The following is a 25,244-nucleotide window of genomic DNA, read 5'->3' on the forward strand; positions in this document are numbered from 1 at the left end:
CCGCTGAGTCACCTGTCGGTGCGGCGCTCCGTCTTCCGGGGACGGCCTAGGCCTCGCCTCCCTCCGTCCCCCTCTCGCCCGCGCCGGAAGTCCCCTCCGGCCGGGCGGGCCGTGCCCTCGCCTCGGCCCCCGCGCGGTTCTCGGGCGCGCGGCGGTAACTTCACAACGCCCCTGCCAGGTAGGCCGGCCCACCGCCGCGACTTGGACATCGCCGAGGCGGCTTTCCGCCCCCCGCGGAGCCTGCGCGATCCGGTCGCGGGAGGAAGACGACTCCCCTCGGCGCCAAGCCCTCCCGCTGCCGGGCCTGTCACCCGGGCGCCTCCGGCGGGGCCACCTGCTTGCCGGCGCCGCCGCCGCCGCTGCCGCTGCTGCTGCGCGGCCCCCCGCGAAGAGCGGCTTCATTGGGGCCCCGAGCCGAGGGCCACTGCCGCCGCCCGCAGACGGGGTGCCCTTTCCGCGGTGCCTCCGCCGGCCTCCTGCTGGCCGGGGGTTCCCGTTGAAGTTCCGCTGCGCCTGTTGGCGCTCCTGAGGCCGCCCCGGTGCCTTGCCTGCTCAAAATGGCTGCTGGGTGGCGGGGCTGGTCCCGGGCCGAGAGCCGGGGCGGGCGGGCGGCCAGCCCTGTGGAAGCCCCCTGTGGGATGTTGGGCGCTCGCTGGGCAGCGCTCTTCTCCTCTGCCCTCCCGGTCCCTGGAAGAAGCACCCGAGTATCTGGGGGTGCTGAGACCCAGACAGCCTCTTGCCCGATGTGATTAGCCAGCGCAAGCCGTTTGAAACCCTCCGCGCTTTGTTCCAGCAAGAGTTTAAGGCGTTCTTTGCAACCTGATGCCCACCCCTCAGCCTTGCTAGGCATCTAGTTTGCAGGTGACTCTAACTTACACCTGCCAGGCACAATCGCGGATCAAAGGGAGAACAGGCCATTGGGCCAAATCTAGCAGGGTGGTGTTCAATTTAAGGTCCTGCATCTGGGCCCCCAGAAAATCAAATGTGTAGATTTAGGTCTGGAGCAGCCTGGCTTGGCAACTGGATTAGGAATGTTATTGGAACCACCTGATGCCACAGCCATTTGAATGGCCTTAGCAGGTCCTGGGAGGCCATCACGCCGCTGTGTTGGTTTGATTTGGAGTACAGCGTCTAGTGTGAAGCACTGTGCTTTAAGAGGGATTTGGAGAAGCTGACCTGGGTTTCGTTCTGGTTGCGCTCCTCTGAACCAAGCCGTATGAAGAACAGCGAAAGGGGCTGGGCATCTTGAGGCTGCAGAAGAAGAGACTGGCGGAAGATTCACAAATGTCTAAAAGGCTCATGTGGGTGGACTTCTTTTCTGTTTAGCTCAGAGTAGGACAAAGAGCAGTAGGCTGAAATTAAAAAGATTCAGGTTGTCTGTTTGGAGGAATTTTCTGACAATAAGAGCTGTTAAGCGGTGAAGCAATCTGCGGGTGCTCTTGCTGGAAAGTTGGGGCCACCTGTGGAGGATTCCTGCCCTGCGCAGTGGATCAGACCAAATGGCCTTTCAGCTTGCACATTCTGTGATACTTGAAGTGAAACTTTGTTGCACAGTTTTTTCAGACAAGGTGTAAGATGTGATGTCAGATTTTGTTTCTGTCCTTTATTGCCTGCGCAGTTCAACTATGGATAAACGAGGTGTATTGGCAGAAGCTGTGAATGGAGACACATTGCTTAGCGTGAACATAATCAGTACAATGAAGTTCCCTCATCGCTACACAAAAGTAAGCGGCTAGACTTCTTGTTTAAATATTGAATTTAAAATGTTATTAAATAGACATCAAAGTCTCCCTCCCCCCATCTTTAGAACATGCCCCTATTTCTGCAAGTATAGAATTAAATTTGGTAGCTACTTTTCTGGTTTTGGACTTGATTTTCAAATCCTTTTCCTTTGATAAGGCATTAGTGAAATGCACATTTAAACTGACACCCATGTTAAACAACAAGCATCTCAGGCTCTGTAAATTTCAGTTGGTCATCACAGTAATGTATGATGTAAAAATTTGAATATTAAGCTGGCTTATAGTTGTAAAATATTCTTGTAATTGTTACTGCTGTGGGTTTATTCTACTAAATGTTCTGAACAGTGAATGAAACCAACTTTTCTGAACAATGGTTATCAATTTAAATTATACTATTTTTATTCTACTAATTTCTGTGTGTTATTTTTAGAGTAAATGTCTATGTATTTCAATCTGAACAATTATACACTAATACAGAATTATGTGACAGACATAAAACTATGTGCAATGCTGGCTAATCTCTAAAAGTGAGATTTACACTAAAGACAAATAAGTGTCACTAACCTGGATACCTGTTGAGAGCTATGCAGAGGTATGCTTTTAGACCAGTGTTTCCCAACCTCTGAAACTTTAAGGTGTATGGACTTCTGGAAGTTGAAGTCTACATACAGTGGTACCTCTACTTACGAACCCCCCTACTTACGAAATTTTCAAGATACGATCAGCTCCGGCCCCAAAAATTTACCTCTACTTACGAATTCGCCTTGACTTACGAGCCATTTTTCCGCCCATGCCACGTGGTCCGCGGCCATTTTTCCGCCCGTGCCACGTGGTCCGCGGCCATTTTTCCGCCCGTGCCACGTGGTCCGCGGCCGTTTTCCCGCCCGTTCCACGTGGTCCGCGGCCGTTTTTCTGCCCCGACGCGTGGTCCGCGACCATTTTTTCCGCCCCGACGCGTGGTCAGCGGCCGTTTTTCTGCCCCTGATGCGTGGTCTGCGGACGCCGGAATGGATTAATGGTAATTACATTGAACCTTATGGGAAAATTTACTTTGACTTGCGACCAACTCGACTTGCGATCAGAGTCACGGAACGGATTAAGTTCGTAAGTAGAACACTGTATCTTAAAGTTGCTGAAGTTGGGAGACAATGCTTCAGACTATTGATGATCCATGAAATCATCTGTGAATTTCAGGAGCTGATGGCTCTGAATACATGCTGTGAATATACCTGTTGCATTCCTGTGAATTCTTTTATGTTATCCCAGTCATAAATCCAAGGGATTAAGTCCCATTGACGTCAGTAGTATTTGTATTGAGGTTCAGTATATTATAGTGAAAATGTGTTAAAAAATTAAAAGGGTCTTCAGTCAGAGTACTTGTTTCAGCTGTGTAAGATCATAATGTGGCTTGTTAAGTAAGGCAATAGGAAATAATATAGAAACATTTAAATAAAAATACATTTCATAAATCTATAGTTGACCACTAACCACTATAGCTTTTTTCTCCATATCCTAACATAATTTTAAGAAAGCACACAAAACTTTTCGTAGAGGACTGTACAAGATTGGGCCAATGAGCAAGATATTTTTGTCATTTTCTAAATCCTTTAGTTTCCAACAGAATAGCTCAATGAATTTCTACTTCTGAAACATTCTAACTTTAACAATATTCTTTAAGAACACTTTTATACAATATCATATTTACATTGAATATCACAATATAGTGAATTGGATATTGTTTTGTTCTTTTACAGGAAGAACTCCTGGACATTAAAGAACATCCTCAGTCTAAACAAAGGCCGTCATGTCTTTCTGAAAAATATGACAGGTACTTCTGTTAAGCCAACAATATGGGCCAGTTTGGATGTTGGTATGCCAGTTTACTAACTAGGAATTAATCATATGCATTGCATACTACACTTTGTGTTATTACATTTTTATGCCTCCCAAGAGGAAACCAACTGAGTGTCAAGTAATTTACTAGGATTGATCCTAGTTAATAAAGTGACCTAAAATTCTTAGCTGCACAATTTAAACAGATGGATTAAGGTGCCAAAACGCATCACATGAACAGATGAGGTGAGGAAGGATAGCATGTGGCTTAGCAAGGAGCCTTCCTGCCTAACCGGCTGCACGAACAAGTTATCCAAGGTAGAACTCCCATGCGCTCCCTCCCCATTAGCAGCCTGCAAAACTGATGAGATCATGTGGTTGGTTTGTTTTGTGTGTGGGTGACCAATCGGCATTGTTTCACTTGTATAGTGAGATGGGCTGCATATATACATTTGGAAAATGAATAAATAAATACCTTGCAACTACCGCTTGAACCCACAGTGACTGTGCTTATCTTAGCCATTTTCATGGCACGGTGACTGTCTCTCAGTACACTTTCTGTTTGAAGTCATAGTGAACTTTTTCATTGACCCATTTCAGCCTAACTGTACAAGAAGGTGGTGATACTGGTAGTTCCATGCTTTTTCAGAGAGCGCTTCACCAGATAGAGGCCTTCCTGGATTTGTGGGAGAGTGTGAGCTTGGAGCAGAGTTGCTGAAATACGCCTAATTCATAGAGCGCTTCTTGGTGCTGACAGTTGTCCAACACCCTCTGGCTTTGCATCACATTTTAGCCAATGTGATCAGTGGGACAGTGAGTATTCTTGCCTAATGGAGAAGCTCATCCTTATCTTCAGTTAAACTTCCTTGTAGCTGAGTGCCAGCCATTCTTCTCTCTGTTTCAGCCATGCATTTGCAGAACCTGCATATTAACTCAGGTTTTGACAGGTATATTGCAGGGGCACTGCAGTCTTCCTTTGAGCTTTTTTGTACAGTAAACCGCAAATGTGGGCAGCCTATCCTTAGCCCACCTTCAGGAAAATGAGGTTTTGGTAGAGAGTCAGGTATGCCATAGCAGAGAACCAGGGCTTCCTCCAGCATTAGCAACTGGTTGCTATGTTCCTTTTACTCACTTTTTCTATTAGAACAATTTCACTAAAAGCAAACACAAATGTGTCATTTTTTTCTGCCCAATTCTGATGGAAAGAATACATGGCTTCTAAAATGCAGTTTTGTTGTTCAGATTGATGGTTCCTTCCATTATTTTGTATTTGCCATCCAAGTCATCATTTTTTGAAGTCACTTGAAGGATCTGTGCTAAGCTCCTCTGTCCGTACTGTCAAGGGAAGGCTGCATCTTTTAGGATTCTTGCCATTAGGTACTTTAGCATCAGGAGCATTCCTTTCAGTCTATGGGATACCACCTAACATTCTGCATGAAGCAGTTCCTTCAGAGGCATACTTTGTCAATTCCTCCCATGATCAACAGGGAATAGTCCGTTACCATGGATTATTGCTATGCACTCTACATGGCGCTGCCGTTAATGACCACTTGGCAGCTGCAAGTGGTTCAGAATGCAGTGGTATAGGCAGGAACGGGAATTGCCACAGTAGGTCCATGTAACCCCTTGCTTCATGAACTGCACTGGTTGCCAGTTAGCTTCCAGGTGCAATTCAGGGTCCTAGTTACCACCTATAGAGCCCTTCATAGCATAGCTATCTGAGTGACTCTCTGTTTCTGGTAGTTTCTATCTGGCCTGTACAATCGGGCAGAGTTGGCATGCTCCAGGTTCCATTGATTAAACAGGGTCACCTGATAGGACCCAGGAAATGGGTCTTTTCTGTCACAGTGCTTGCCTTTGGAACAGCATCCTCCCAGAAATCCAGATAGCCCCTAACCTGGCCTTGTTTAAACAGTCTTTAAAAACCTGCCTTTTCCCCCAGGCCATAGGGTTTGTACAAAAGAGCCGGTCAAATTTTAAAATACTAATTTTTGTAAAACAACAGAAAACTATCTTAATCAACAAGTTTGATGTTCTATTATCAAGCCCAACTAAGTTTGGTTTTGGAAGTAATCCAAAATTTTGAATGCTGGATTTCAAGGGTCAAAATCTTCTTCCTGATCTTTTATTACTACAGTAGAGTTTCGTTTAACCGACCTTCGCTTATCCGACATTCCGTCTTATCCGACGCCCCTAAAAAAAACACAACACGCATAAATTGGCGACGAGAAAAGTGTGCCGCTTGTTTGCGAGCGTGAGTGTACTCTTTCTTGTTGCTCCTGGTGGTGCGGCGCCACAACGCAAAAATCGATTGCAACAGGCGCAGCAGATCGGGTTTTTTTTTTTTTTTTACCGCATTCAATCATTACTGTGTGTTATCTGACATTTTTGCTTATCTGATGTTCTGCCGGCCCATTTATGTCAGATAAGCGAGACTCTGCTGTAATTAAACTTGGTATGTGAGGTTGCAACCCCAAATTCTAGTTCCTAGAAATAAGCAGGGTGCCAAGGCTTTTAAGAAATACTGTATAGAAAATGTATTCTCATTAATGTCAAGCTTCTGATGAGGGCTAGGGCTTGTGTTTCTCCTTTGGTGTTTCCAAAGCATCTGAGGCACTTCAGAGGTATAGTGAAACTTAGGGATGAAATGCTACACTCTTCCCAGTCCAAGGCTAGGACTTAATCAAGGAGGGTGGAATGTTTCCTTTGGTCAATAGCACTGAGCATCTTAGATGTTATGAAACACTGGCCTAGTGACTATATAATAATAAACCTATCTATTGTTTATGAGTCTTATACTCTTCCCATTAATGGCAGCTAGAGCTATTCTTTAGCAAGGTTTGATTCGTATTTTTTTCTAACTGGGATTCCTGGCTTATTGCTTCCAAATAAGACAGGAGCTATAATCCAAGGTCAAATCTTTAACTGTTGAAAAATTTAATAATAAAGTATGGTCAATTGCTCTTATTGAAAAGGCTATTGATAACTTCTGCATATTAAATTCATATCTGGAAAGATATTCTTATTAACATCTTTCCAGATCCAAATATATTAATCAAAATTCATTCATAGTCTCCGTAAATTACAAGATTTGCCAATTTATTCCTATTAATAGCTCTAATTTTGGCAAGTCTTGTAATTTATGGAAACTATGAAAGAATTTTGATTTATGTTATTGAATGTTAAATGTAAACATGTTTCAACAAGTTGAAGAGTTCACAACTCAGGATCACACCTTTTGATCACACCCATTCAGTACTTTTCTTCAGTTAGGTTAGTAAGCATTCTCTTAGTGTGGTTATGAAGCCTTAGCTCACACTTAAATATCTTTTTAATGAGAATGCCATGGGTTCATTGTCTAATGTTTTGCTGATGTCAAGGTGCATTACATACACAGATTGTGTATATGGCACTCCCAGTATCTATTCAGAAAGTTGCCCACTTGAAAAATTAGAAAGTTATTGACAAGCCTCTTCTTGACAAATCCATGCTGACTACTGGTAATTAATTTGTTTTCAAGATGCTTGCAGAATGACTGTGTATGACTAGATCTAGAATCTTCCCACATTTTCCTGTCTGAGTGGCTGACTATAGTTTCCTGGATCCTTCCCTCCCCCCCCCCAACCTTTTTGAAAATATACATGCTTGCCATCTTCTGATATCCCTTTACCTGTTCTTCAGGTTTTTCAAAGAAAATGTGTATGTGTAGATCAACTAGACCATTAACAAGTTCCTTCAGCATACTAAGATGCAGTTCATCTATCCCTGGAAATTTAAACTCAGAGTAATTGGACATTTCTTATTTCTGTGATTCTGAGATTTCAGTCCTGCCTCTTCTTTCAGTTCTTCACATTTCTTGATGAAATTCCTATTGAGTTATTTGAGGGACAGCTTCTCCCAGATTGTGTCTACCCATCCCATCAGATCCAGCAGGATAGGCATATTATGGGTCCCATCTATTAAAGAGCACCACCTGGCGGAACCCAGGAAGAGAGCCATTGCTGTTGTGGTATCCATTCTTTGGAACATCATCCCCCCCGGAGATTAGATAGATCCAAGCCTGTGGCCTTTTTGATGGCTTTGAAGACCTGGTTACGCCACCAGGCATGGTGGTTAGAATATGGGACAGACCCTGTAGGATGATTGTATTGATGGTTGGGATGGTTTTACCTTGGCTTCCAATTTGTATTTATTGTGATATTATTGTTATGTTAAGTTTTTAACTGCTGTTTGCCATCCGGAGTCATGAGGTTGAGAAGGGTGGCCATGTAAATTTTAATTAATTAATTAAAGTTGGAGAAGAAAAGCCTAAATAAGGATTCAGTAGCTCTAATTCTTTTTTGTTACTTGTTAGGATCTTTGCTGAATACCGGTACACTGTTTTTTATTTTTATTTCAAACATGTTTGTTCTTGGCACTCTTCACCAGTCTCAGTTTATCCTGTATGTACTCTTCCTTGGTGACTGATTCCATCTTTCCACTTCCTGTGTCTGTCCATTTATTTATTTATGACATGCTTTCAGTATCTCTTTTTTGAATCAATTTCCTTTTCTAATTAAGTTCTCCTGCTATTGAATCTTGGTTATCGTTGCTCTGAGATTATTAGTTCACTTTCTTGAAATCCAATATAAGTATTCAACTGCAGTACATTCGGTTTAGTTTCCCTTAAAATTAAGAGTTCCAGCATTTCTCCCAGTGGACTTGCTTCTTCCCCACTTAATCAATTAAGTCTTCCTGTTTTCAAGAAGAGGGATTCTTTTTCAGTCATTTTGAATGTTCTGTTGTAAAATCAGTGTTTGACATCCTTGTACCTGCAAGCATTCATTGGATAGATTTGGACAGATTCATATTATCCCTGCATTTGGCTTTTGGTTGGAAAGAGTAGCTTCTTAGACACCGAATGGTATTGATTATACAGCTTTGACGAAGAGACTTCAGCAACAGGTCACGGCTTAACTTCTGCCCGTCACTGATTACCAGATGCAAGGTGATATCAAAAGTAATGAGATTTTGGTTTTGCAATATTGCAGTGATGGGGTATGGGACCCTGAAAAATGGCATGCATCACTGTACCCAAATTCTGGAAGGACTTCGCCAGTGGAAGGTCTAAAGAAGGAATTAGATTCAGAACGGCCTTCCCTCATGCGGAGAATAGTGGGTGAGTATTATGCTTGCTACAAATTGAATTACAAATCTAACATATAACAATGTCAGTGTCATGAAGTGCTAATTTAGGGAGTTGGATTCTGTGCTTGCTTAATAGAATGGATTAGTATTAAACTAATGCAGATCTTATTTTTGATGTTGTAGGTGGTGATCATTTTGGATATTTAAAATGGAGATACACTGTTTTACAAATAGAAATGCGAAATTGTTATTTGCATATAAATGAATTGTTTAACAAGTAGGAACTATTCCTGTTTTTTCTTGAATTCATTAACACTGTCTCATCATGTGGCTAAAATCTCTTCAAACATATAGATCCCAGGGAACGGGTAAAAGAAGACGACTTGGATATAGTGCTGAGTCCCCAGAGGCGAAGTTTTGGAGGGGGCTGTCATGTTACTGCGGCTGTTGGTGCCCGTCGAGCCGGGAGTCCACTGGAGAAAGAAAATGACTGTGTCCGTTTCATTGGTGGACGTAGAATTGGTAGTGGAAGAATAATTTCTGCACGAAACTTTGATAAAGACCACCGAAGTGGTGAAAAGGACTCACGGGATTCAAGAGATGTGAGAGAGAGAGACCGTGACAGGGAATACAAAGACAAGCGTTTCAGGGTTAGTAAAAAAGCAGATGAAGTAGGAATGTGGTTTGGACTTGAGTGTTTACTTTTTAGGTTAGATTTGTTTTTGATGCAGGGATTGCAGACTGCAAATACCTTGTGTGTATTCCAATGCTGGAAATATTTGCAGCCTGGACTTCTGATTGATAAGATAATGCTAGAGAGTTTTTTCAGGAACAAGCTTTGGGGTGCATCAAATTGTTGAAACTAGCATTATGCTACAATTTCTGATTTCTAGTTGGAGACAGATGATATTGACCCAAACTGGCTTAAGAATTGGTGAGCTGGACTAAGCATAGGAGTAGTTTGCTTCTTCCTTTAAAACATGGCACTTTTCTGTCCTTGTGAGCATCATGGGGGCAATCGGTGGGAGCTTTGATGGCAGAGACCAGGACTAGATGTACCATTACCAAGGTTCAACACAGCAGTCGTAGGGTCCCAGCTTTATCAGTTCAGTTGTTAGATCATGTCTGTTGTTATTAAAGGGAAATATGTTCAAAATATCAAAAAGGAAAACTATTTAGTTATAGTCTTTACCTCTTCAGGGGTGTATTCCCACCTCCCAATTTTTTTGTTAATTTCTTCCTTGCTTAGTATCAAGCCAAAGATTGGATAAGAATGCAGTAATGGTGGGAACCTGATACTTCTTGTGACTCAGTTTCCTTTTCTCTGCCCTCAAACTTCAGAGGGAATATGGGGACAGCAAGCGTGTCTTTGGGGAACGCCGAAGGAATGACTCCTACACAGAGGAAGAGCCAGAGTGGTTCTCGGCTGGTCCCACAAGTCAGTCAGAAACCATTGAACTTACCGGATTTGATGATAAAATCCTAGAAGAAGAACATAAAGGACGGAAACGAACAAGGCGCCGCACAACCTCTTTAAAAGAAGGTACTTGATGCTGAAAACTACAGTCTGGATTAGGTGAAGAAAAGCTCCATATAAGACAAAACAAGCCATCATTTATGTTGGTTTATCTTCTGTAATTTTATTTCCAAAGTGTTGTTTTGTAAGGTCACAAAAAGTTGGATTGGACTGAAATGCTTCTGCTCCAAAATCAGCCTTCTACTTCTACCTACCATGTGGGTCTTCTTTGTCCTCTAGAATGAGGTCCAGAGAAAAGAAGATTTAATGCAAAGGGCAGACCAAAGGGTTTAATGAGTCAGTGTCCTTGGGTCCTTTATGTCACCAGAGTGGTAGCAAGACAGTAAGCCTTACAGTAAGCATGACACACTCGGATGAATTCACAATTGACAGTGACTGTGTCGATCTTCATCAGAAACTAAATTAAGACAAAAGATCCCTTTGCCTGCTTCCAGAAGGAAAATATCACCAGTTGTTAATTTGATACTGGGGAAAAAATAGCCATATGTGAAGTTTCCCAAACAAGGTCTTTGCTTACGTAGTGTTTTTACTGTTCTCCACAGCTGGCTCTTTCTAGAGACAGCGTGCTTAGGAACCAGTGGCTGAATGTGCTAGTCTCAAGACTTCCTCCAAAATAGTTTTTGAAGCACTCAGTCAAAAATATTTGAGACAACCAAAATTAGGATAATGCCTTTAACTGGTACCTTTCTGGTATTACTCCTGAACGTTCAGTGGAGGGGCTCTAAGATTCATCTTGAAACAATTATATGTAATTGAGAGAAACTTTTTATGAATTGAAATTCAGCTGTCACAGTGAGCAACTGAGCAATTTAGTATCAAATATTCAGTTTGAGATAATCCTGAAGATCATTATGGCTGGACTGATTTTGGATTTACTGTTCCAAGGAATAGAATGCAATGGTGGTGTAACAGAGGAGGAGGAATTGCAGACAGCTCTTGGCCAGGAGACAGCAGCTGACCAGGAAGTCCCAAGGGAAATGGTACTACCGGAGCCAGCGCCAGGAGAGTTTGATTTCAACGAATTCTTCAACCTGGATAAGAGCGTTCCAGGTTTGGCTTCAGTGAGTACTAAAACAGCATCTCCTTCACTAGGGAGCACCTTAAAGCAAGATACTCAGTCTCTGGCAAATGAAACTAACTTAGCTTGTTCCTATTGCTGCATGGAAGATTTGGGTAAGGTTGGTCAATGGAACTGAGAGTTAAAAAGCTCTAGAACACCCTGTTTTGGCTTTATGTGGATCACTTGCATGTCCTCTCTGGATATTTGGGCAGTTCACTTCATTTCTTGGCCTCCTTGTTTTGGTGACGGTTGCACAGACACTCTGCAAGGGGATAAACACTGTAGATCCTATTTAAAGAAAAGTGGGTGTTAAATCTTTTCAATAACAGGTTACCAGTTCGTAGTTCTGATTGATTTTTCTATAAACTTCCAATCTAGTTCTAGAGAAGAGTTTTACTAAACTTTACTTCTGTTCTTAACTGTTGAAATTCCACAAACTATTGTGAGTTGTTCCTTTGAGAGGCTATGTAAGGAAGTGACTCCACAGAATAGCAGATATAACCAAATATATTGGTCATATAATTGGTTTTGGTTATATAATTATATCCAAAATAGGGCCTCCTAGAAACAAGAGGGAATGTGCATGCTGAGGTTTGCAGGAGAAAACAGTCTTCGGGGGGGCCAACCTAAAATCAGCCTGGTGAGGCCTTGGCTTGCTCAGTCATCACAGTGCAGGTTGATAATTGGGAAGCAAAGCAGAAGGTGGGAGGGAGGAGTGGAATGAAAGGCCCCCTTGGAAGCCTTGCCTGGCTGAGACCCTGAACAAATACACCTTCAACCCTTTATTGCAGATCCTACTTGGTAAAACTCAAAGGAAACTTCCACGGTCTCAGGTAGAGAAATCTTACATTTGCACTGAGCGTGCAGTATCTTTTTAACCAATACGTCGTAGATATTTGACTACCGTTTCCTGCTTGCAATTGGGGAGACATGGAAGAGAAGCTTGCCTGACAGAAGATGGGAACTGCTGTGAGACATTGTACCTGTGGGCACTTTTTCTCACTAGTGCTGAACGTAATGCAAATCTCAGCTTTTACCCAGAAAGTGCAAGCGTGGATAGTGTTATTAAAGCTATAGGATGGATTATCATTAGTTCTTACGGGGCCAAAATTACGCCTTAGATAGTAAATTCCTTTGTGGTGGTTTGTATAAATCCTTTCCTCCAATATGATGATCTGACTTCTCCCACCAGAACAGCAGTCCCCTCTTTGGACTGGTTGTGGGGTGGGGGGATTAGGAAGGTTGAGACACAGATTCTTCCGCAAATATTGGCATGGTGGGTAGACTGTTTACAAAAAGCCAATTATCAGAAGGCAACCTAGTGAGATTGCTTCCTGGCCCCAGAGGCTACTTCTCCCTGTTTTCAAGCCAAGCACAGGGCCCTGGCCACCAGTGTCTTTAAGAAACATAGTTTGTTCTACAGCCACTCCTTATTTAGTGGCTACCTTGTTTAACGACCATTCACAAATACAATGGTAATAATAAAAAATTGATTTTCCAACTAATGCGCACATTTATGACCAAATTTTGTGTGCCTGCCAATAAAAGCCTTCACTGTGAAACTGATTTAAGGTCTGGTCAGTTTCAGGCAGCAGTGGGGAGGATTCTAATAAACTAAGGTTACAGAGCTGAGATTGTTAACTTGTGGTCTGCACTTTTTAGGGAAGGGCAGGCAGCTCAGGAAGAGAGAGCTTGTTTAAGCAATCTCTGTCCCCTGCAAGGGGCAAAAAAGGGGGGAAAGGTCAGGCACAGGACACTGTACCAGAGAACTTTATCTGAATGAGATCTCAGCAACCAGTGATCTTTGCAGTCTCTCCCTCCCTCTCCCTCATTCGCTTAGCAACCATTTTGCTTCCAATTTAAGGAACAGATTGCAGTTGCTAAACGAGGAGAGGGTTGACCTTACCAGCCTCAATTAAATCTTGCAACAAATCAAAAGTATGTCCCAATGAAGCAATTGAGAAGTTACAAAGCAGTTTAACTGATACATTTCCTTAATTGCAAATCTATATGGAGCTGACCTGTGAAAAGGTGTTGTGGGAACCGAGTTGAGAGCCAGCTTTCTGGAACCCGAACTGTGAATCTGGATTCAAAATTGGTGTGGCTGAAATAAAAAAGAAACTTCTTAGATTATTTTTTGGTGAAAGAGATTTAGATCCTTTCATGTGCTGTGTTCATGTTTGCACTAAACCATAATGTGATTTAGTTTTCGTTTTATGAGAACTCAGTCATTGTGGTTTATAAACTATGGTATGGTGTGATCCTGTTTAAAGAACTGTGATTAAGACCATGACTTATATATCACCCCAGTCTGATACATGATTCAAATGGTTAACTTTGTGTGATCCAGATGTTCCTTGTTGATTAATCAGTGCAGTTTGAATTAAAAAAAAAAAAAAAGCGGTGGGGGGGTAATATGGCTGAATTAGTTTCCAGGAAATTACCATTAGGAGTCTCTACCTTTACACAGAATGGATTCTACCTAACAGGAAACGGTTGGCCGTCAGTGTCCATTTTAAATAACATTTCTGTCTGGATTACTCTGTCTTGCCTTTAAAGAGTTAACGCATTCAGAAAAGCCGGCTTCGGGCTCCTGTTCTCTGTTGACCGGTCCCAGGGCTGTCGGGGCAGACGATCCTTCCTCCTAGCTCAGACGGAGAAATCCATTTCCTTTTTTTACAATCACTTTATTAAATTTTTAATAAGAAACAGTAAAAACTAAAACTAATATTAAGATAAAAGATAAGAAAAAGAAAATTGGCAAAGATCAAAAGTGCAGAAAAGAAGGGAAAAAAGAAACAACAAAAGAAAAAAAATTGACTTCCGACCCTCCTTGCAACAGATATAAGTAACAATATACATCAAACTTCTGCTCTAAGTTTACAACTTAACGCCCATTATTTCTAAACATCAAATCCATACAACATGGTTTCATTTTTTTCTGCTTCCTGCAAAAAGTCCCCCCAAAAAAGGTTCCAATTTGCATTAAAATTATACAATATCTTTTCTTGAATCAATACCATCAATTTTGCCATCTCAACCAACTCTGTGGTGTTATATCTTTCTGTCCTTATACATATAAAAACACTGCTGCTATTATCATGTATAAAAACAAAAATTCTTTACCTTAATCCTTATACACAGATCCTCAACACCTCGTCATTCAGTCCTGGTCAAAAAAAATTCCCATTAATAACTACCAAAAAACCTCAGCAAATACATTAACCATAATTGAATATATTCATTTTGTAAACCTTTTGTTTACTTTTAAAAAGCTTAAACTTTAATCTTTTCAAATAATGTCCCACTGGTTGATTCTCCATCATTCTCTCCTTATCTTGTCCCAAAAACAGCCCCAGTAAGTTTCTCTTTGTCTCTTCCCAGGAACAGCCTCACCGCTTCAGCACAATCCTTTTGCAAATCCAAGATAAAAAGTCGTTCCAAGTCACTCTTCTTTTCCATTATTTGTATGTCCTCTTTACCCATAACATCAGTTGATTTCACTTGTAAATCCATTCTGGCATCCTTTTCCTCATTCTTATCCTTTGGCGTTTTTAAATCCATTTTCAAATCCATAGCATCTTTGTTTATACCACCTTCATGGTCCTGCATTTTTTTGAACTCCAAATCCACTTTCAAGTCAATCTCCACCTCTGTTTCAAAATTAACCACTTATCAAATCTTTGCTCTATTCTTTTTTCAAGGGACTTAAATTTAGCTCCTAATTCACCAACCATTGATTGAAGTAAACTTAAAGGAGTGGCTTTATCTTCTAACAGCTGCTCCAAGGGACCTCTTCTAGCCATTTCTTATTTTTCCTCCAAAGCAAACAACCATAGGAATTGTATAAGTGAAAGTAAACAGACAGTTCATGGCCTCTGGTGCCTTTCATGCTGAAATTGCAGGCACGCATCAGAGGAAACACATGAGGATCAAATTATATCTTCTGTTTTAAGAACTCAGCCAATTAACAGGCACAATCTAGCAAAACAAGAAACTTTCCCATGGAAAAGGCAAACCTTGTTACTGCAAATGGAGTTTTGTAGAAAAATAAACTTCTAACAAATAAATCTTTCCTTTTCATAATAAGTAACTTTTAAGTCTCTCTTAAATTCCAATTTTCCCTTTTTTGCGAATTAATCAAATTCAAATTAAAGCTCTATTTCTTCTTTTAAAAATATAGTCCCTAAAATAAGGATAAGCACCAAGAGAATTACTTATCTGTTGCAAAGGAAGATCTCTCTTAAATTAAAAACTAGTTATGATCCACAGTGTTTAGAAATGAGGTTCGGTCGGTTCTAGTGTCCCTAAAAGGCTGCACCGCAACTTCAAACAAAGATGGATCCCCGCCTCCCAGCCGCTCGACTTGAAAACCATTTGCTGAAGCCGCCGACTCCGTGATTAGCATTCAAGAAACGGCCATCTGGAGACATATGGGTCTGTTTCCTTGCTTCCTCCTTAATCCAAAGCAAGTTGGGTGGCTAGCGCTTGTTGCCAGCCACTGATCCAGCTGCAGTGCCGTCTCCCCTCTCACGGAGAGATAACTAAGCCACCATTGTCCCCACCAGAAGCCCTGAGAAATCCATTTCCCTGATGGTCCTGAATAGAGCTGTCGCTGGCTTTGTTTTGCAGAATTTCAAGTCAAAAGCTTTCAGATACCTTGGCTGTTGCCAAGTAAGGAATCAGAATAGCAAAGTTAAAACTGTGTTCCTTTTTTAAAAACAATCCCATATCTGCATTGATCAATACAGTCCTGGCCTAAATGCACGGTAGCGCTTTTGAGTTCTGCAGCTCAATAATTCTTAATTATACTCCTCTCCTCTTCTTGGTCCCTACGTGTTAGGGTAACACTTTTAACTTTATAACTATTTGTACAAGGTTGGAAAGGTCCCAGTTTTAAAGCAGCCAAAGTAGATGTTGATTATAGATGTGGAATGCTATAGATCTGTGGCCACATTTGAGAGAGTCGTGAGTGCTCTTTAGAGGGCTGCCACAGAGGCACACTTATTCATGAAGTGGCTGCCAACCCAGGCATGGCCAGTCATACAATCCCCATCTTCCAAAAAACAAACTGATCAAAACAAGAGAGGAATTTGCCCAAGAATTTAAGCTCAGAGCAGAGGGGAGGGATCAAATTCCCAAACATGAAACAATTCTTTTCAACCCCCGTTTTCTCTTCCAATACTTATTTAATAAAAGACAGTTGAGGACAGAAGACAAGTAACTTGGCCAAGGACTTGAATGCAAGGCAGAAATGGAGTCTGAGCTCCAAATGCCAAATCATACATTTACGCTCAGAAAGGACAACAAAATACATTTCTCAGTAATACAAATTGGTATTGCAGCCTTCCAACCTTCTTTGCCTCCTACCAAGTCTAGCTCTCTAGGATACATTGCCTTATCTGGTTTTTGTTCTTTTTTTCTGAGTTGGTACATTTTTTAGAAATAGCCACCCACATTTTTATTTTCTGACAATACCTTGGGGATCTTTGTGGAGCCAGAAGCCTTCTTTGAAATTGAGATGGCACTGGAAATTAGAACTGCGCATGGCAGCAGCATGGCAGCCTCCCCAGTTAATTCTGTTCTCCCTCTCCCTTAATTAAACAACTTGGCTTAAAAGAAAATGGGAATTTAAAACAATATATACCCAGAGTTCAGATAATAATTATTAAGTTTACACATTGGGCTAACAGCTGCTTGTCCGGGTAGAAAAACAAAGTAGCTAAGAGGTAAGGATTGTGTCTTCATGGTACCAGCTTCTCTCTGTAAGTGGTTGGCAGGATAAGCCAACCAGTGATGTCTGTGTTCCTGTTAAAAGAAAATGGCTTTAGAGGAATGTGATCGAAACCTTGGTTAGATGTACTATGTGGACTCAGTAATGCCTGTTGGTTGTGCTGTATTTTAGCAGGTCATTTTGGATAGTTGATGAAGCATCCAGAAATGGTGTAGAGAACAGTTAACCTTATTAACCATTTGGCTCACCTATATTCTCTAGAGCTCTTCAGTGAGATGTTATGAGAAGCGTAGTGAATCCCATTTTTTTCCTCAAGAAATGTAGCTTTGGCGCATAGTATGTTTGAGATAGTGATAAAACGCGGGACTGAAAATCCTGTCTTCTTCATGGACTTCTAAAAAAAAATGGCCTGTTTCTGCAACTGGAACGTATAATGCAAGCTGTTGAACCAAGTGCCCTTGGAGTCGAACACATAACTGGACATACCTTTAGAAAGGAGATGTGGCAAGTATCCATCTTGTATGGATGCTTAGACATAGCTTTTGGAAGGAAGAGAAAGAATTGCTTATGACATTTCAGAGTCAGAAATTCAGGGAGTAGTCATCTGCTACAGCAGAGGGTTTTTGCAGAGCTTGCAATGAGTGCTACCTCTTACACACAATTCTCAGACTTTTGTTCTGTCACTGTCTGAAATATTATTCCTTTCCCCTCATGCTATAGATGATAGAAGATGTGCTGGGGGAAGGCTCTGTGTCTGCCAGCAGGTTCAGCCGCTGGTTTTCTAATCCTAGTCGATCTGGAAGCCGCTCAAGTAGTCTTAGATCTACGCCCCATGAAGAGTTGGAGAGATTGGCAGGTAACTGTGTCTTGTCCTTTCAGCCGCCATTCCATGCCTTCTAGAGAGCTGTAGGATTGTGAGCTTCTCCATGTTGGTGGTTGCTTCTTCATTCTAAAGCGGTCACATCTAGCCCATGGAAAGGAATGTGTAGAAAATTGCTGTTGCAGCCTGTGAACATCTTGCTGGGTTCCCGTTGTGTTACTTAGCAGCAAAACTTACAAGGCAGTCCTGGTTTTTACTGTTTCAGGTCTAGAGCAAGGCATTCTGTCCCCTGGTCAGAACTCTGGAAACTACTTTGCTCCTATTCCTTTGGAAGATCATTCTGAAAACAAAGTGGACATCTTAGAGATGCTACAGAAAGCTAAAGTGGACTTAAAGCCTCTCCTCTCAAGTCTCTCAGCCAACAAGGAGAAGCTTAGAGAGAGCAGTAAGTCTTCCATTCTGCTGTTGCACCTCTGCCTACGGGTACCTCTGGCAAAAACATGTTTAAGGGCCAAGTTTTTCTTTCCATGCAGGAAGTGCTAAGGTTCACTTCAGGAATCCCCTTGGGTATTTGTTGACTTGGGATTGCCTGGCCCATGCCTGTCGGTGTGGGTGAAGTTCCCCCTCTGGTCCTGAGTGGCATCTGAAGTGATGATGAAACCACTAAGCCCTCTGATGCTTGCCTCTTGAGCAGCTCTTGCCAAGCTTGCTTCCAGCATCTGTTGCCTCAATGACTTTAGTAAAGTTTCAGCAGCTACCTGAGGCTTTTCTGGATCTGATATAAAACAGGAAAATTCAGAAAAGGGGAAAATAGGCAAGTGCATGAAATGGCAAGCCATGCTTACAAGAATTGCACAGGAAGTGATACTTAGTCTTCCTGCTGGAATCCCATCATGCTGTTCCTGCTGATTATTGAGGTCCACCTTTACCTGTGAGCAACTGGCATGGAAGACCTGCATGTGGCATATGAGCAACCAAGCAGCCCTGCTGGGTTTCAGGACAAAGTTTGTTGGCCCCTTGAAACCGATCAGGCACGTTCCCAGTGCTGAACACCTTAAAATGTTTGCATATTTTGCTTTGTGCATCCAAATTACCTGGAGAGCAGAAGTTATATTTTTGTTTCACAGCTTGGCTAATGTGCATGCTGGAAAACTGAGGGTGTGGTCCTGCAACAAGGACATCTTCCCAAATAAACCTCAAGCCTTTTTTGCAGACTTCAGCCTTCCTGCTGAAATATTGCTGAATGTGTTGGAAAGACGGATTGAGATGAATTGGGACTAGGTCTCTACCTCCGTGGATGCTGGTGCATCTCAGTTGCAGCCATAGCAGCCAGGTTTGTCCATCCCAGGGCTCCTTTAGATTTCCGTGCGGAAATCCAGCCCAGGGGAGCCTTCTGCTTCAGGGTTCCCTCATCTCCTCCTGCCTGGAAGTGTCTTGCCAAGACAAGCTGCTCTTAGAGCAAGAGTATTTTCTTAGGGATTCTCTGGCTGGGATTTGCCAGCCATTTCCATGCCACCAAAGAGATGCTATTTCTCTGGCCATCCTCCCTAGCAAACATGGCCAGTTGTGTCCTGTAAGCCTTCTGACAAGCAAAACCCTGGAATGGTAAGCTTGTACAGCTGCTCCAATTCTACCTGTCCTCCACTGTTAAACAGAGGATAATTCAAGTGGTGCTTCTGCAAGAGAGGAAATAGCTATTCCTCAAAAATTGAGGACTGTTGAGATTGTACATCTTACCAAAGTGAAATAATGAAAGAATAGAAAAAGCCTTGTGAATGGAAGACCTGTCTTTCAAAACCAGAGTGGGAAGTACTAACCCTAGTTAGTAGACGTTGCACCCTAGTTAGCATTTTTGAGACATGTGGCCAAAGGATTGCAAGCTGCACAACAGACTGTTTGCTTTCTAGTGTGAGCTTCTGCTTAGAAGTGGAGATGAGAGACATATGATGCAGGCTTCATCAGTTGTCAGTGTGAGTGAGAGTTCTGTTTTTGCTATAATCCCTCCCAGGGAATGATAAATTAGAAGCCCCAATGATCTCTCTCTTTACTTCAGATATATATGTCACTGAATTACCATTCAAAAGTTCCTGGAAGAAATTATTGTTTAAAAAGTACGTTGCTCCACTGGCAGATTTCACAAAGTCTCTTACTGCTTCGGGTACAATACACTTGAGAAGTGCTGTTGTACTGCTTGTGTCAGTGAGGCTTACATTCTGTGGGCATGGATAGCTGGTTGTTTTTTGTTCCCCTTGTGTGTACGTTAAATTCTGCAAACCTGCTTGCTGCTTTATTATTTTCACTTAAGGTTCAGATTTGTTGGCATCCTGATAATTGAAAATCCATTAACTTCCTCTATCTGCATGTTCCCATCCCTTGTTTGATTACTTTGCTATTTAGATGGCCTGAAAGCTTTATTTCAGATTTAGCTGCAGCTTGAATGTTAGTTTCTAGCATGGCTTTGGAATTCCTGCTATTTTAATAGTCCTCCCAAATAAAGGTGGAACCAGCTTAAAATATTCTGTTGGCACTGCTTTCTCTGTAGTCCCTAAATCTACATTGTAAACTAAGCATCTAGTTCTTCATTATCCATCCTCCTCCCCCCTTCCCCACATTTTTTTCAGCACATTCAGGGGTTGTACTTTCAGTGGAGGAAGTAGAAGCTGGGCTGAAAGGCCTGAAAATGGATCAGGAGGGGAAAACAGCAACCCCTTTAATGGCAGAGCGGATGGAGGAGCCACCAAACATGGCTGGTTCACGGCCCTTTAAAGACGGTGATATGTCTGCCTTCAACAAATTAGTCAGCACCATGAAGGCAAGTGGAACTCTACCTTCACAGCCCAAAGTCAATGTAAGTAATGATACTGAGGTTATAAACTCAACCACCCCTGATCTTGGGGCATACCAGACTACCTCCATATTATACACATGTGTAACATGCGTAATTTATATAATAAATACTCAGCTTCCCTATACATAACCTTTTCCTTTTCAGCACAATCAGCTTACAAATTTATATGTAGCTTAGGCATTAAAGCACCCATTTCAGCAGTGGATAAAATACCCTGGCAATCTAATTGCTTGAGCCCAGAAGTATCTGCATTGAGTATTCTGTGTTAGATAAATGGAGCGTTACCACCGGAAATACCAACTCTTGGTCTCAGTCTGTCGCAAGGCTGAAGCATTTGAGTAGACTCAGTGACTGAAGATACTTTTTCAGAAAAACCTCAATGGCTTCCATTTGGATGGAAACAGACCCCTCCCCCAGCAAATCCTCTTCCCAGGATACAAAATCAAGTTTCTGATGCACCATGGGGAGGCCCAAGGGTGAGAGGAACACATTTCTAGATAGCTGCATGAGTGACATGTTCCTGAATTAGATGTATGTTCTGGGGAAAATTTGTCCTGCAAATGTCACTTAAGAAGTTATATACCTAACTTTTGCTTCATCTAATCTGGAGCATTATACTTCTGATGCTTTTGGATGAGGGAAAGAAAAACAGCATTGCATTTTTGGAGTTAACAGCTTAAGTGGGTCATTGTTGCAAATACCTTGATCAGCGCAATAGTGGAACAAGGTCCTGACTGAGGGCCTTGCTCTACTGCTGCACCTCACAAAGCTTTCTCTGGTCTTGTTGGGGTGGGGGCTTTGTATGATAGATGAATCCAGCCATTGTGATTTCGTTATGGTTTAGTATTGATGCTATGAACCAGGCAACTGTGTCTTCCTCAACAAACCATGTTTAAAAAATAGCTCAACATAATGCATGAACTGAACAAAATTCTCTAGTATCTTTCATGATGCTCTTTGTATAAGCTCTGCGGTCTATAAGCCTGTGTGTTGATAAGAGCAGGTCGTCTTCCATGGTATAATCTGTAAAGAAATGTCCTCAGTTGTAGTTCCTGCTGAGTTCTCTTGTGGAAGCAGTTTTCTTGCTGGTATGTCTTCAAGAGGAGAAAACACTATCCTTTGAAAATCATGAATAGTCCAAGGGCATAAATATCCTCTGAACTCAGTATGGCTTTCATGGTGAAATGGTTGAGCGAGATTAGAGAGAATTTCAGGTTGAAACTAGTGAAAGGATACTGTGCCCACAGGCGTGATGGCTACTCCCTTTCTTATTAGTATACTCTGCCTTGACTATTTAGACATGCCGACTAGCACCTTGGATCATCAAGAAAAGCAAATCTTGCATTCTGGTAGAGTTGTAGTATATTTTTGTGGACTTCTTGGATAAAAAGTTGTTGGCCTTTAAACTCATAATTCATCAGGACATGTAACCTTAAAACCATTGAAACATTGAATTGGAAGAGGTCACTGAGGCCATCAAGTCCAACCTCCTACTTGGGGCAGGTTGCTCTGCTTTGGAGCACATCCAGTGAAGGAATATCCCCCCCCCCCCAACAGCATGTGCGGAATCTGTGAGTTTTGTTAGAAAATGAGGAGGGGGGGGCAATTGTAATAGAAAGTGAAGTCACTTGGGTGAGTGGATTGTGTACGTTGGGAGTATGCGATAAAACGTACAGTAAATTCAAATGAATAGTGATCCAAGCTCATATCCTGCCTTTGCCTTTTATTGAGGTTCTTGGGCAAATTATTTTTATTCCCACTCATTTGTTTTCTGAGAAATTGGTGCACCCACCACTACCGCACCCACCACAGAAAACATTTTAGAATTGAAAGCATATACTACTTCAAAATTCTAAATGCGCCATAAGATCAAAAGGTTGGAGACTCCCTAAATATTTCTTTACTAAAGCTAGAGAAAAGAGGTAGATTTAAATTATTTGTTAGCATGACAACATTGTCATCTTGCAGTGTCTGAAAAGAGCTTTCTTGCCACCTTGTTAAGGAATGAGGGCTACCTGATTTTGAAGGCTGCTGAAGCCCAGATTTAAGAGCCTGACTATAAAATGTGATATGCAATAAAATGGCTTTTGAACTTGCAGTTGTCTTTATTTTAAGTCTGCGTCTTGACATAATTGAACAATCTATATTACAGAATAAAGGGATGACATAATTTGCTGCTGCATAGTCAAAATCCTTGGAAGAATAATAATGTTTTCTTTAAAAAATTAATTGTGAACTCAGGAGGGAGGAGTTCCCTTAATGTTTAATCTGGGCTCTTGCTGGCAGGCAAATTCAGCTGCAGACTATGCAGAATTATTTCCTTTGTGGTTTGTAATCAATAGAATTTATTAAATGTTATGCAAAGACCAGATTAGTCGTTTTATATATGCAAAGTAAAGACCCAAATCGGGCATACCAGGAACTATTAAATGTTGTCCAAACACTCTCATAATTCCAGTGCTGATTTATTAGTTTGGATTAAGGTCAGCCAAATATGTGTTTGGACTGTTAGGGAGGCATATGAGCAGGCTAACCATGGCTTTTAGATACCCTAAGTTACACATCTGGTGGCAAAATAGATGTTTAGCACACCATTGGTTAACGGTGCTCACCTTTGCATGTGGTGGTGGACTCTGGTTGAATTTAGACCAGTGAATACTAGCAAAAGAGAGAGATAGCTGGCATGTTCTTTTCCTTCCAGCAAACTTCTGAAAACCAACTGATATCACCTTCCGAGATGTCAGGCCAGTCAGCTACAAAGAATATCTTGCAGGTATTATCGCATTCTCTTATTTTGTTGAGATCCCTGTTGGGGGCCTGTCTTCAGGCCAAAAGCATTTCTGACTATAATGTTAGAGCATCAATAGAGCATTTTAATTATTCTAAAATCCTTTCTATATGGTGCACAAGACGTGTAATGATCAGTTGACATCTGTAAATCAAGAATGCACCATTTAAAGACTGATTTAACGACTCTGGCTACGTATGAATGAGTTGTCTTAGAACAGCTTTCTTCCCCACACTTACTGCTTTCTGCTTTCGCAGACATAATTAATAATCTGTGCCCTACTAACACACCCAATTAGCAAACTTTTCATGCTTTGGAGTTTGAGATGTCTGCATCAGACTCCACACCTCAGCTTCTTGATTTCTTTTTGTTTTGCTCTATTTTTATTAATAGAGATATACATATATTAATAGAGATGTATTAAACATAGAGCTACCATGTTTGTAAGCATTATAGCATTGCCAGGAAAATGCAGAATGCATAACTGCATGGAGGGATTAAAAGAGCTGCCTTCTTCCCAAGGAGATCCTCGGGCCCTCCCCTTGCAGGCAGACTTCATCCCACGTCCTCAGCACCTTGATGGGCGGCTTGGAGCCTGTTCCCTCTCTCCTCGGCCAGAGAGCACCCTCTCCACCACAGCCTCCCATCTCGCAGATGTTTCCCACTCGGGCTGCTTCGGCTGACTACTTGAGGCATCGCATTCCATCTCCAGTTGGTGAGAAACATTCCTGCTCAGGTAGTTTCTGTCCCTTGAAACGTTAGCCAAGTCATACTTGAAGGATGTTTTCTTCCGTGGGATAAAGTTGCAGAATGGAAGGGATGCTGGAGTTCATCTGGTCCAGCCCCTTGCAGGAACTGCTGTTGTAGCATCCTACAGAATTGCGGGTCTGCTATGACAGCTGACAGTTTCTGATCAGAATAAGCCAGACTCGATTTTCTAAATAATGCTTGGATCAAAATTAACACAAATGCAGAAGTAACCCCTTAGCTGGTTTAATCGGGTACTGCTTTCAGGGGGATTGGTGGAGGGAGCGTGACAGGCTACTTGCCTCTCTGCTTGCTGGTGTGTGTTTTACCATTCTAAGCATTAGGACTACAGTTTAAAAAGAGTTCTCTTGAGCAAGTTAGCAATCCTCTCTGGAATTAATTGGTAAAATGTCCTGGTTTTTTTTCTTCTGTTTCCTGCAAATGGTAACTCTCATTTTTATCTTCTAAAGAGACTAGCATTCTGATCTGCTGTAGTGAAAGATGCTTGTTCTAAAACAAAATAATGCAAAAACTGCTGTTTCCACAGAATAAAAGGGCTGTTTTCTTATTGGTGAAATTGCTCATTATCTTTATAGGCTTTGGACCAGGGTCTCAGCAGTTGCTTACTGATCCGTTTCAGGGGATACGAAAATCGGGGAGCCCAGCTGCTGCTCAGGTGAGAGAAGGAACCACCTCCTCTGCACTCTCCTGGCTCTAAGCTTGGAAGCACGATGCCAAAACTAACATCAGAACAAAGCTGTTGGGCTTGCTTCTAGATGGAACGGTTTCATCCAGCTGAGTAAAATGTGGTGTTTTCAGTGAGAAGATGCTACAGCTAAAATTATTTCCCCCTAAATTATATTCAGAATAATTTGCCGTGCAAGGAAGGTGTGGCGCACGCTCCCTTTCCCACTTCTGGAGGTCAGAGTGTTTTGCTCTGGGAGGCAAACGTTTGGAAAATGCTGGGATATGTGGAATGGCAAAAAGAACACACCAATAATTCAATTA

General features: G+C 41.9%; 2 protein-coding genes across 9 annotated transcripts in view; one reads left to right on the forward strand and one right to left on the reverse strand.

Moving 5' to 3' along the window:
* SFI1 (SFI1 centrin binding protein) overlaps positions 1-224 on the reverse strand; it is a 41,377-nt gene extending 41,153 nt beyond the window's left edge. For all 5 annotated transcript variants that reach the window (XR_015796670.1, XM_088143788.1, XM_088143789.1 and 2 more), the window contains exon 1: positions 13-224. Coding sequence is in view for 4 of the 5 variants with exons in the window: in XM_088143788.1 (XP_087999914.1) it covers positions 13-209 (197 nt within the window). In the remaining variant the exon portion in view is untranslated. The remainder of the gene's footprint in view (positions 1-12) is intronic.
* The window catches only part of EIF4ENIF1 (eukaryotic translation initiation factor 4E nuclear import factor 1), a 30,214-nt gene that overhangs the window by 337 nt on the left and 4,633 nt on the right, over positions 1-25,244 (forward strand). For 2 of the 4 annotated variants that reach the window (XM_088143792.1, XM_088143796.1), the window contains exons 2-13: positions 1,619-1,724; positions 3,497-3,570; positions 8,606-8,733; positions 9,057-9,352; positions 10,044-10,245; positions 11,125-11,300; positions 17,754-17,889; positions 18,119-18,298; positions 20,475-20,701; positions 23,403-23,474; positions 24,012-24,204; positions 24,833-24,912. In XM_088143792.1, the coding sequence (XP_087999918.1) occupies positions 1,626-1,724; positions 3,497-3,570; positions 8,606-8,733; positions 9,057-9,352; positions 10,044-10,245; positions 11,125-11,300; positions 17,754-17,889; positions 18,119-18,298; positions 20,475-20,701; positions 23,403-23,474; positions 24,012-24,204; positions 24,833-24,912 (1,863 nt within the window). In that variant the 5' untranslated portion in view covers positions 1,619-1,625. Of the gene's footprint in view, positions 1-57; positions 179-1,618; positions 1,725-3,496; positions 3,571-8,605; positions 8,734-9,056; positions 9,353-10,043; positions 10,246-11,124; positions 11,301-17,753; positions 17,890-18,118; positions 18,299-20,474; positions 20,702-23,402; positions 23,475-24,011; positions 24,205-24,832; positions 24,913-25,244 lie in introns of those variants that run through there. The other 2 variants (XM_088143793.1, XM_088143795.1) reach the window with 2 other exon arrangements.

This window comes from Python bivittatus, unplaced genomic scaffold (genome assembly GCF_059951505.1).
Source record: "Python bivittatus isolate LINGU-HERP-01145 unplaced genomic scaffold, Pbiv_v1 ctg000390_np1212, whole genome shotgun sequence".
Lineage (NCBI taxonomy): Eukaryota > Metazoa > Chordata > Lepidosauria > Squamata > Pythonidae > Python > Python bivittatus.